Genomic DNA, 13,525 nt, shown 5'->3' on the forward strand with positions numbered 1-13,525 from the left:
GAAACGACCTATAAGGCGATAATCGAGCCAATAGTAGTCAGTAGTGATTTGAGCACATTTTTAAAACAGTCAATTTGGTGAGCGCGACATAATCAGATCCGAAAAAATTGGACACAAAGTACTTGAAGTAGTTTTACAATTGATACGCTTTGCTATGATAAGCAAAATACAAAAACATACTTGAGATTTTTCATGGTAAAAATAAAAAGAACGATGTTATTATTGTTTCTGTTGAAAATATTGTAACGCGGCAGAACAAACGCGCAATTTCCCAAGAACGGAACTCAAATAATTTTGCGAGCCTGTTTATAATTGAAAAAGATTGTAAACAAGGTGGCTGCCAAGCAAACCGATAGGCAAGAAAGCCAAAATTCGAACAAAAAGTTATTTAAGTGTCGTACACGAATTGCGTACTTTGGGTTTCATAGTATTTCGCGGTGTGAAACATGCTATTTGAAATTACACTTCTTTATTTATTGAATTCGCGGGGCGAAAAAAGAACTTGTTGTTCTATCTGTGAGCTACTGGAATAGACAAGAAAGAATAGATTAAAATATTCATTGAAATTTAACAAGAATCAGACCTGAATGATTAACAAGCAAACTACGGTTTATTAATGAACACGAGAATTAGGAAGATGATGTGAAAAGTATGAGTAAGTCTAATTAAAGTTGCGTAAAAACATAAAGAATTCAACATAAAAGAACTTCAAGGCTTGTGTCCAAATGAAGTTTAATTTGAATTTCTTCAATATGTTCATTGTAAATTTTTTAATGTGTACACCCTGTGGATAGTGTAATGGATATTTGAAAATTTTACGCTTTATACGCAGGGAGCCCAATTATTCAGGAATAATGCGGTTCGTATATAGTCATAAGTACTAGATTGCCATAAAGATCATCCCCAACTACCGTGCTGGATGCCATGAATTGGTTAATGTACGCCTCCCTGTTGGCAGTTGGGATGGCAACTCTGTCATCTATACAGCCAAATCTGAAATTGACGTTCAAATTACAACAGTAGCTATCCATGTAGCAACTGATCTGTCTGCAGTGTGCTTCTTTCCTCGTCAAAATGCATTCCCACAGTTGATTAATCTCCGAGTGCTTGTTTGTCAAGCTATGGAGAAGATTTTAGTGAATAATTTAGAAAAGGCTACATGAGTAGTAAGTTAAGCAGATCAGGGGGGGGGGGGTAAAAGGATGTACCTATGTATTAACATTAGGTATAGCCCATAATCCACCAAATTCCAAAGATGTACCTCACAGCGTGACACCCAAGCTGTTCACACGGAGGGGATTAGCAAAATAGTACCTTAACATCGAATCAGTAAGGACATTGACCCCCTACCATATTCAACTTTAATAATGTAAATTTTCAAAAGTAAACCTCACATCATGATACCCACGCTGTTCACACGAAGGGGATTAGCAAGATAGTGCCTTAACAACAAATCAGTAAGGTCATTGACCCCCTACCATATTCAACTTTAATTATGTAAATTTTCAAAAGTGTACATAGGTACATCCTTTTACCCCCCTGATCTGCTTAACTATTACTACTTACATGAAATGCCCCTGCATAGAGTTTTGCAGAGGTGTTTGGGTTGATACGGTGTCGTTTTTGACATCAGTAGGTGATATATCTGAAGTTTTTTGGGGGAGGATCCAGCATCCCTGTGACCTTCGTCGCTGAATCGTACTTTTGCTGGTGTAGTTTTTTGGCGCGCATAAGCGTTACAATTTAATTTATAAGTCTTTGCGCTAGTTTAGTGGTTTTCGATTACTCTTTTTCGATTACTCTTTTTCGATTACTGTTTTGACTGTTAAAAGAGTGCAAGGATCCGCTTTACTCTTTTCCACCTTTTTATTTTTTACGGTTTCTGAATTTTTGTGTGTTTTTGCACCTTAAATATCTGAGCGGGATAGTTTTCCATTTTGCAAGAAAATGATGCTTCCAGTTCAGTGTTTCCACTATTCGGTTTTCCCGCTAAAAACAACTTTTTCTCTGGAGATTGTTGTTCTTCGCGAGAAATGTAACCTACTAATCCCAAGCGGGTACCAAACAATTGTTCTATATCCAATTTTATAGTTCAATGCTATCAATCTTTTGTGTTGGCCTGCTGTTGAATGATTCATTGTTGAATGAATCTATGTTGTTGAATGAATCTATGTTCCTTCAGGAGACACAACAAGGCCCTTTGGTCAATTATAACTGCAATATTCTGTTAAAACAGGTCGTATTTAAAATACCCAAATAACCATTCCAACCCTATTAACTCTGTAAACTCAACTATAGCTCAAAAGATAACTGCTATCTACTGAATTTAGAATTTAAAAAAATCCTACTAATCCAGCGTTAGAGACGTGCATAAAATGCGATGCATCTCAACGAGGTATAGGCGCGCTGTGAGATCAAGAGGGATGGAAAGTACAAGGCGTTGGATGGTTTATACAATAAGTTTCTTGTTTCTTTATATCGTACTTTGTGTTATTTTGTCCAGAGGCCTTTAGCGGAATTTTTAGAAATGTTAGAGCCTGAAACAATTTTGCAAAATTCAGATTGAATTTGCTCTAAAGGTATCCTAATGGTATCCTGAACCCAAGAAACACCTTATTTTCTGCAGTGTTTTACTTTTTGCGAACAAAATTAGTTATTAATTCCAAAGGTCAATGTCAAATTTGTGTAAAAATATAACCCCACCTTCAATTTATTCCTCTCCAAAATGATATTTGACAAAATAATTCTTAGCTTTTCATCGGCCAAAACTTCTAAGCTTTTACTCACGAGATTCATTTGAATATCAAGGATGACTTTGCTATCAAGCCAGTATGTTCAAAAAAGAATGTATAATTTTGCGGCCATTTTGCGTGTTATTAGAAGCTTTCTGGATTTCGGCAGGCCTATTTATTCATCCTTGAACTCTTTTTTTAGATTTAGAAGTGCTTATAGTATCACTGCTTAGTATGGTAAAAAAAAATACAACGCCGTGAGGTTTCTGGATGGAGATCTAGTTGACTATACATTTACCTCAAAACGATGTTTCTAAATTAAGCGTACTCTTGCGCCGCTATTGAGCTCAAACTCTGGGATTTTTTGCACGCATCAGACTGTCCATATTTGATATCTGGTAACTGTTTTTGAGGAAAAGATTTGTTCCTGTTTTTGGAAACAAATGCTAGATTTCTTCACTAAATTTTATTGAACGTGAGTACTTTCGTCGAGATCCAGTTTTAATGAGAAATTGATTGAAATTTTTAATATCCCTTTGTTACGGTCAATTTATTTCATCTTGTTTTTTGACTGGAACCTTTGTGCTTCTTTCTTTCTGGTTCTTTATTTGAAATTTAATTCGAAAGTAAGACTTTTTAACTCAAAAAATCGACTTATTAGTTCACGAAACTCAGCGATATTTTGCTAATTTAATGGACTTGGTGAAAATATAAAGTTTATTACGTCCACCTTTGGTTGCTGTTGTGCGACGCAAATTCTAAATGCTTCAAAGAAATTGCCCCTAGTTATTGGTCGGAAACCGTTTGCCACCACTACAAAAATGGCATTCTCTGGAGACCATTTGTGGCAGTCAATTGAGTTAATGAGTGCGGTGAGCATTTGAACTAGTTCAAAATTTTTTAATTTTTCTGGTTTTGTATGACATCTATTTTAAATCATTACAATTTCAAATTGTCTTGGTGATACTTGTCTGTTAATTTTTTCAATTTGTGTTACTTGTCTTTGCCTGTCAATGTTTTCGCCGTTGAAGCGTTGTTAGTTCGGGGTCCAAATCCCAATCTATTTTAATACTGCACCAACCGTGTTTTGCGAGGCACCATTTATTCTGATTTGATTTTTTGTCCTGTCTCCGTATTTATGGCAAAATTAGCAAAATAGTGCCTTAACATCGAATCAGTAAGGACATTGACCCCCTACCATATTCAACTTTAATAATGTAAATTTTCAAAAGTAAACCTCACATCATGATACCCACGCTGTTCACACGAAGGGGATTAGCAAGATAGTGCCTTAACAACAAATCAGTAAGGTCATTGACCCCCTACCATATTCAACTTTAATTATGTAAATTTTCAAAAGTGTACATAGGTACATCCTTTTACCCCCCTGATCTGCTTAACTATTACTACTTACATGAAACGCCCCTGCATAGAGTTTTGCAGAGGTGTTTGGGTTGATACGGTGTCGTTTTGGACATCAGTAGGTGATATATCTGAAGTTTTTTGGGGGAGGATCCAGCATCCCTGTGACCTTCGTCGCTGAATCGTACTTTTGCTGGTGTAGTTTTTTGGCGCGCATAAGCGTTACAATTTAATTTATAAGTCTTTGCGCTAGTTTAGTGGTTTTCGATTACTCTTTTTCGATTACTCTTTTTCGATTACTGTTTTGACTGTTAAAAGAGTGCAAGGATCCGCTTTACTCTTTTCCACCTTTTTATTTTTTACGGTTTCTGAATTTTTGTGTGTTTTTGCACCTTAAATATCTGAGCGGGATAGTTTTCCATTTTGCAAGAAAATGATGCTTCCAGTTCAGTGTTTCCACTATTCGGTTTTCCCGCTAAAAACAACTTTTTCTCTGGAGATTGTTGTGCTTCGCGAGAAATGTAACCTACTAATCCCAAGCGGGTACCAAACAATTGTTCTATGTCCAATTTTATAGTTCAATGCTATCAATCTTTTGTGTTGGCCTGCTGTTGAATGATTCATTGTTGAATGAATCTATGTTGTTGAATGAATCTATGTTCCTTCAGGAGACACAACAAGGCCCTTTGGTCAATTATAACTGCAATATTCTGTTAAAACAGGTCGTATTTAAAATACCCAAATAACCATTCCAACCCTATTAACTCTGTAAACTCAACTATAGCTCAAAAGATAACTGCTATCTACTGAATTTAGAATTTAATAAAATCCTACTAATCCAGCGTTAGAGACGTGCATAAAATGCGATGCATCTCAACGAGGTATAGGCGCGCTGTGAGATCAAGAGGGATGGAAAGTACAAGGCGTTGGATGGTTTATACAATAAGTTTCTTGTTTCTTTATATCGTACTTTGTGTTATTTTGTCCAGAGGCCTTTAGCGGAATTTTTAGAAATGTTAGAGCCTGAAACAATTTTGCAAAATTCAGATTGAATTTGCTCTAAAGGTATCCTAATGGTATCCTGAACCCAAGAAACACCTTATTTTCTGCAGTGTTTTACTTTTTGCGGACAAAATTAGTTATTAATTCCAAAGGTCAATGTCAAATTTGTGTAAAAATATAACCCCACCTTCAATTTATTCCTCTCCAAAATGATATTTGACAAAATAATTCTTAGCTTTTCATCGGCCAAAACTTCTAAGCTTTTACTCACGAGATTCATTTGAATATCAAGGATGACTTTGCTATCAAGCCAGTATGTTCAAAAAAGAATGAATAATTTTGCGGCCATTTTGCGTGTTATTAGAAGCTTTCTGGATTTCGGCAGGCCTATTTATTCATCCTTGAACTCTTTTTTTTAGATTTAGAAGTGCTTATAGTATCACTGCTTAGTATGGTAAAAAAAAAATACAACGCCGTGAGGTTTCTGGATGGAGATCTAGTTGACTATACATTTACCTCAAAACGATGTTTCTAAATTAAGCGTACTCTTGCGCCGCTATTGAGCTCAAACTCTGGGATTTTTTGCACGCATCAGACTGTCCATATTTGATATCTGGTAACTGTTTTTGAGGAAAAGATTTGTTCCTGTTTTTGGAAACAAATGCTAGATTTCTTCACTAAATTTTATTGAACGTGAGTACTTTCGTCGAGATCCAGTTTTAATGAAAAATTGATTGAAATTTTTAATATCCCTTTGTTACGGTCAATTTATTTCATCTTGTTTTTTGACTGGAACCTTTGTGCTTCTTTCTTTCTGGTTCTTTATTTGAAATTTAATTCGAAAGTAAGACTTTTTAACTCAAAAAATCGACTTATTAGTTCACGAAACTCAGCGACATTTTGCTGATTTAATGGACTTGGTGAAAATATAAAAATTATTATGTCCACCTTTGGTTGCTGTTGTGCGACGCAAATTCTAAATGCTTCAAAGAAATTGCCCCTAGTTTTTGGTCGGAAACCGTTTGCCACCACTACAAAAATGGCATTCTCTGGAGACCATTTGTGGCAGTCAATTGAGTTAATGAGTGCGGTGAGCGTTTGAACTAGTTCAAAATTTTTTAATTTTTCTGGTTTTGTATGACATCTATTTTAAATCATTACAATTTCAAATTGTCTTGGTGATACTTGTCTGTTAATTTTTTCAATTTGTGTTACTTGTCTTTGCCTGTCAATGTTTTCGCCGTTGAAGCGTTGTTAGTTCGGGGTCCAAATCCCAATCTTTTTTAATACTGCACCAACCGTGTTTTGCGAGGCACCATTTATTCTGATTTGATTTTTTGTCCTGTCTCCGTATTTATGGCAATTGTTAGAGATCTTTCAGAATCAACGGTTTTGCAAAGCAAATGTCATTGAATTTCGTATCTGTAAAAATTATGATGCAGATACTACTTATAATTTGGGTTGCACTAACTTTGAAATGCTAATTCTGCACAATTTTTGAGGTGTGCTGTTGGGTCGCTCCACAATTTCGCTGAGTATTTCTTAGAATTCTGTTTCCGTTGCTGCTGTTTAATTGTCAATTGACTGGTCTTACAGCGGTTGGTGTAGTAAGTTGATGAGTTTCTGAAAAAGAATTGTTACCCGCAATCCTATCTGTTGTTATACTAGATGACTTCAGGGTGCGCAAGCAAGCTTTTAGAATTTTTGTTGAGAAAAAGATTTTGGGCGAAATCAGAACTCGTATTTTTAGACTTCGTTAGTCACTAATCTGCGAGTTGCTGAAAAAGCAAGAAAGAAACGAATAAATTTTTGCCATACTAAAATCATCAGGCCCCCTGAAATCATGTTGAAACTGCATTTGACATTTAATGTTTAATATAATGCATGCAGTTTCCTCTACGTTACCCAAACCAGCCGACAAGTTAACAGTAAGATTTGAAAACATCAAAAAAAGATTCTGCAGAATGACAACACTTGTTGAGTGTTGTGGTGCAGCGCATAATATTGAATGGGACATACTCGATGCATGTCGAAGGGTTGAAAAATGAAAAATTACATTTGAATCAATCAACGTCAAAAATTAAAAACCTCAACTAAATACGTGCGATGAGTACCGGTGACGGGAATTGACATTTAAGTTTTTTAAAAAAAACTTCAGAGATGGACTTTCAAAATTCAAAATTTATTCTGGTACACGTTAGTTTGAAATTTGGTAAAACCCAACAACGGACACGCTATTTGATTTTACACCTGAGCAATGATGCCGCGCGGCGATACAGAACGTTTCTTTGTGGTGGACTGTGTTAGCAACTATTTTGCGAACGTCTGTGATAGACAAGAAAGAAAAGAGCATTGACTGAAGTTTGGCAAGAGTTAGACATGAATGATTAACTAGTAAAAAAAGATTTGTTAATCCACACATCGCGATCAACAGTTGAAAATTAAAATGTTTCCAAGCGGCTATGAACACAAAAGTTAGGAAGAACTAAAAAGCACAAAAAAGTCTGATTAAAGGTGCGTGAAAACATATAGAACTCAACATAAACAATTTTAGGGGTTGGTGTCTATTTAAAGCAGATTGACACCAACGGTATTGTGTGCTTCGCGCGTTCCCACAATAACTCTAAGGCACGCAAATCCAAACAGTAACATAAATGAAATCATCCTATCAGTTTTACATGGTGTGAGCCGAACAAAAATGTCACTAAAGAACGCCTAGATAAGAATTTCGTCACCTTGAGCCAAGGAAAACGAGGTTTCAGTCATTTTTTATTTCAAATACTTCAATTCAAATATAAGTTCACAGTAAGACGCTGAGTCCTTTTGCTTTTGTTTGAGTATAAGGCTGCAAAATTGTCAACTCGTTTTTTATTTCAAATGAAAAAAAAATTTGCCTTACGTTAATTTTCAGCGTTGTTTTTGTTTTAACATTTTATGCGCATGATTTCTTCGCTAATAAAAGTTTTCCCAATTTTACGATTTTACGAGTTTAAAAACTACGTTTCAATCATTTTTTGAATGTTTCTGACAGCTATTGCTACGCCTATGTTGTTCATTTTCAACAATTTGGTCAACAATGATTACTTGTTCCGACGCTCTTGAGGGGGAGGAACTATATACTCAAATGGATTTTTTTGTTCTGTCAATATTGACCAATCGATATATTCATCATACAGAGTTGTGAGTGGTATCATTGAAAAGCCCCTCCAGCCTAGAGTATGAAATTAAAAACTTTTTTTTGAATTTCGTATTTTATAGGGAGTTACCGAGCTTTGAACTTTTGTGAATAATAGACGAATTTCCGTTGTTTTTATTCACATTTTCCGGAATTTTGCTTAAAATTTCGTTAATTTTGCTAAAAATTGTGACAATTGTTAACAATAGTACTGTTTATTTGATTTTAGAGACAAAAAAGCATTGTTGACTATTTTGATTTTATTTTTCTGGCTAAAGTTTTGGCTACGTATTTCATAATTCAGCCTTTTTCATATAAAATTGTCCGAAATAAGCTTTTTATTCCATTCTGATTAAATTTGCCGGAAGAACACACCGCAAAACTAACTAACACAATCTTTGTAAACAACAAAGGGAGCAAGTCTTACTTCAAATTCAATTGAGAGTAGTCTAGAATCAAAATTTTGCCGTTTTTCGCAGACTTTACTCCATGATTATCAAAAACGCAGCATCTATTTTTAATCTTTTAACTAACAAATTACACATATCTAAAGAATTCGAAACAATTGAGTGTTCTAAAGGGATGAACAGCAATAGCGGGGCTGCTTTTGGTCCAATCTTGGACTGTTACGATCGAAAAAATAATTCGGATTGTAATCAGTCGGTCTTTTTTTCTACAAAAAAATCGAGTTTTTTATAATAATTAAAGATCAGAACAATTCACACAACAGCTCACTGTTCATAGGTCGAAATGGCGTCATAAACAGCTCCAATTTATTGTATCTTTTTTCTGTACTAAAAAAATGTTGGTTGTTTTGACTTTAAAATATGTTTTATTTTAATTAAACAGTGGCTTTTTGAAATTTGCCACTATTTTTCTCTTAATTTGGTTAGCTTCTGGCTTAGTGTCAGCAAAGAAAGAATGATTCTTCTTCCTCCTCTTCCTCTGTTGAATTAAATTTAAGTTTTTTTAAATTATTGGCGCTCAAAATAAGGCACAATTGAGCATATAAAAGTCTTGAAAGGCATAGATTATGGTTTCAACGGCTTCGACATCCCTTTCTCGAAGAATTTATTTGTTTTTTTTTACAATTTCCTTTAACTGTCGTTTTTACTTTGTCTTCGTAGTCGTTTGAAATTATCTGGATAATGAACGTACTCATTGGCGTCTTAGGAAGGAATGAAGGAACTTGTATTCTGATTTAAGTAGATAGCTTATGGCTTTCATGACTTCGAAAACAATTGTTTTGAAAAAGAAAAAAAATTCTTTTTAACATTGTTTAACGTCGCTCTTTTTCTCTATTTCTTTGCTAGTCTCGTTAATTACCGGTCACATATAACATATTTGTTGTCGAGGGAAGGTGCAAGTCACAAAATCTAATATATTTTTTAAAGAATTCATTATGAATTTACTGTTTTGGACACGGGTTTTTCGCACAAAATGTAAAGTAGTTTTTCTTTTCTCTCTATATTTAACGTTCTTTTGTAGACGTAAGACATATTTTGGCTCCCTACAGGTCTCAAGCGCTTCCTTTGGACGAATAGATGAACCTATTTTATTTTTTCATTTGGTAGCTAGTGGCTTTCATAACTTTGAAAATAAAAGGTTTTCGAAAGAAAAAGCTTTAATAAACTTTGCCCTTTTCCTTCTTTTTGGTTTGCGTTTAACCTCTTCTCATTAATTAGAAGGCCTATAAAACTTTCTTGGCGATTGAGGAAGGCTCAATTGAATATATTTTTAGGCGCCAAAAATGACTTTACGGCTGCGACAGCGTTTTCTCGCAAGTTTCAATTGAATTTTTTGTTGTCTCTTTCTGTTGTTCTTTCTGTAAACAAAAACATATTGATGACAAATCTTAAGGCACTCCTATAGAGGCGCATGTAATCATAAATATAATGGATCTTTTCCATTGCCATCGAATGGTTCTCCTTTGAAATTAAAGTTTTTAAAAAACAAAAGCCAATTTTTTGTCTTTGCTGTTTTTTGTTCCTTTCGTCTCTGTGATACCTTGTCTCGTTAACTACAGGTCTAATATGACATCATTCTTGTCAAGGGTAGGTGCAAGTGAACGAAATCTATTCTTTTATAGAGAATTCGTTTTGAATTTACTGGCTTCGACAGGGATTTACTGGCTTCGCACAAAAAGTAAACTAATTTTTGATTTTTGTCTATATTTAAGGTTCTTTTTCTAGACATAAAACATAATCTGAAAAAATAAACGGATCAAGGGCTTCTCATGGTCAAATAGATGAACCTATTTTATTAGTCCATTCTCTAGCTGATGGTTTTCATGAATTTGAAAATAATTGTTTTCGAAAAAAAAACAAGTAATAATTAATTTTGCCCTTTTTCTTTTTTTGTTCTACTTGTTACCTATTCTCACTAATGAGACCCCGCTATACCACATTTTGGTGTTTGCGGAGGGCTCGATTGAACTCTTTTTGGGGGGCACTGCTATAGATGCCTATGTCATCATAAGCATATGGGATGTTTCCACTTGCCATTTAAAGGTTTTCCTTACGTTGAAATTAATAGTTTTTAGAAATAAAGCAATTTTTTAATCTTTGCTGTTTTTGTTTTTTTTGTCTAAAGGTTACCGAGCGTTTTTATAGAGTGATACCATATCTTTTCTAGAAATGTACCAGTAATTTTGTTAAGTTTCAATTTTATCCGACGCTATTTTGAGCTTCTGTAAGTTTTTTTTTAATAATGGACATAAAAATTTGGATTTGATTAATGTTTGTTGTTTTTGTTGATTGCTTTTGTTGTTCGTCTTGACTCGTTTTCCTAATATTGGCTGATCTCATCAATATAATGCGGCATTTTTGCTCCACTGAGTTATTTGCATTGGAGGCGATTTTTGTTCACGCCCATTTTTTGGAAAATTATTTGAATTTTTGGGGTTTTCTATCTGTTCTTATTTGGTAGACATTTATGCCAAAAATGTGGTTGAGCGGGGTCGGAATTTGATGTGCGAACGCACATTATCGAGCCTCCTTGCTTATTATATAACCAATAAACATTTCAGTTCAACTGTTTTTCTGTCATGTGACTTTTTTTCTAACCAAATATTCCATTATTTTCTTCCTTACTAGATATGGCGAACTTTTGGAAGGTTTCTGTATCTTTTAAATTGCCCTGAAATATTTCCTGCGACACACATTCGCGATTGATGTTCCGTGAATATTTCTGCATTGGTTATTCTCGCAGGTACTGACCTACCTGAACAGTTGTCTAAACCCGATACTCTACAGTGGGTTCACAAAGAAGTTCATGCTCATCAAAGACCTCTCTTCCAACAACAACGCTATCAATATCCAGCTCAATAACCACCATCAGAATGGCATTGGCGATGTGCAGGCAGCTAGCATCAGTTTGAAGGCTCCATACGTTCCAGCTAACACTACTACAACATTCGAGCTAAGTTCTTGCAGAGACAAAATCAGCACACAAGAAGTATGACACACTCTGTCCAATATTAGATCATCCAATTTATGCCAAATTATCATATTTCAATCTATTTGTTTTTCTTTTAGTAATAGTTATTTACTTTCAAATATTTAGTTATTACGCCAGTTCTGATATGTGATCTGTTCGGCCTAAACCACGTGTAGACAAAATTTTTCATGTTTCTCTGAAACGTTTGAACAAATCAAAGCGTGTTGTTAAACTGATTAATTAAAGCTGCGTTTAGGTAGCTTTAGAAAATGTATAGAAGAGATATCTAAAACTATTTATTAATACAAATGGGAATACAAACATCAATTAAAAATGCGATCATAATCCAACGGCGGGGGTCCTGTTGCGTCACACGTACCGATTAGTTTGATCTAATGTGCAGTTGTAATTAAATGCATATGAAGTCCCATTGGACGATGAGGGCGGGCATGCCCTTATGACTATACCAAATAGTCTTTTTGATCCTTTTAACTAGGGTAAAAATAATCGGTGAGCTTTGGATATTTTGGAAAAATGGGTGTTTTGATCCACTCACTGTTTTGCAACTCTGATTGGATTATGGCCATTTTCATCCATATTTCTCAATTTAAATAGGAATTCACCTGCAAAACAATAGTCTGAAGAAGGAATTTTAATGGGCAGAATAAATTCCAAATATTGCTGGAATATATCTACCTGGAATCCATTTAAAGGTCCTCTAGAACTCATTCGAGCTAAATATGAACAACTTAAATACCTCTTTCCGATTTCTGGATGTTGTGAAATATGATGAGATAATTTTCTTCTGCAGAAGCTATGTATAAATATCCATATTATGCTCCAGCCGAAATGATGATCATTGTTGTTGTTTATTTGAAAATATCAATTCAATGTGCTTTTAATTGCTAGAAGGAACTAACTAATTGATGTAGTTCTGAACTTTGCCAAATATATTTTGAAACAGTTTAGTTGCTGCAGTTTTTTTACCTATTATTTCTGTTAGTGTGTGTTTAAATGTCGTTCGCATTTTGTGAACAAATAATTCTGTTAAAAAATACATTTTTTGTATTCTTTGAACACTTGATTTGAAGTGTTATTGCTTTCGACTATTCCCCTCTAAAGACTCATCCTGGTTAAATCAAGTTGAGTCGACCAATCATCGAAGAACCAATGACTGAAAAAAGAAACGCGGAGAGATTTGAGGGAATTATTGGGGAAGAATTGAAGTCATAGTTCAAGATCGTTCAAGTTTAGGCAAATTCGCTTGAAATAGAGGAAATTGCACTATCCAGATATAAATGAGGTTGTACTAGAAGTTCAATTTAATGTTTAATGAATGCTGAGTCCCCCCTTCAATGTGGCATTAGATTATTTAGAATACTTTTATCATTTGTGCTTCTTCAATTTTAATTCTGCTATTAAATATATGTCTAGCAATTTATTTTTATACAATAAGTTTTTGTACGTACCCGGGCCTTGGTCTCATAGCATATCAGTACTGAAACATTGTTTTCCAATTGTATATCTGACCAGAAAAAAAAACAGTGCATAACTCATAAAAAGTTTATTCTGTGCAGATCAAACCCCAGTCTATTTTTCAGTCTAAGAAGAAAAAAAATCAGAAACAGTTTCTGAAATTTAATATTATCAGGCTATAAAATGCCATGTCCAGAATTCTTGAAATAGACAAAATCATAATGAGAATTTACTGATTCAGTGCTGAATTTTACTTCGGGTTAACTCCGGGTACAATTAGTTAGCAAATAGCAGCTATCAGCGAGTACATACACTCGCCCTAGTATCCTTTCTCGGCCAG

General features: G+C 34.6%; 1 protein-coding gene across 3 annotated transcripts in view; it reads left to right on the plus strand.

Annotated features, from left to right (window-relative positions):
- Positions 1-12,036, plus strand: part of LOC142349864 (somatostatin receptor type 4-like) — a 69,508-nt gene extending 57,472 nt beyond the window's left edge. For all 3 annotated transcript variants that reach the window (XM_075401704.1, XM_075401687.1, XM_075401696.1), the window contains one exon: positions 11,482-12,036. In XM_075401704.1, the coding sequence (XP_075257819.1) occupies positions 11,482-11,733 (252 nt within the window). In that variant the 3' untranslated portion in view covers positions 11,734-12,036. The remainder of the gene's footprint in view (positions 1-11,481) is intronic.
- Positions 12,037-13,525: the final 1,489 nt, after the last annotated feature.

Source organism: Convolutriloba macropyga, chromosome 1 (assembly GCF_964194025.1).
Source record: "Convolutriloba macropyga chromosome 1, txConMacr16.3, whole genome shotgun sequence".
Classification (NCBI taxonomy): Eukaryota; Metazoa; Xenacoelomorpha; order Acoela; family Convolutidae; genus Convolutriloba; species Convolutriloba macropyga.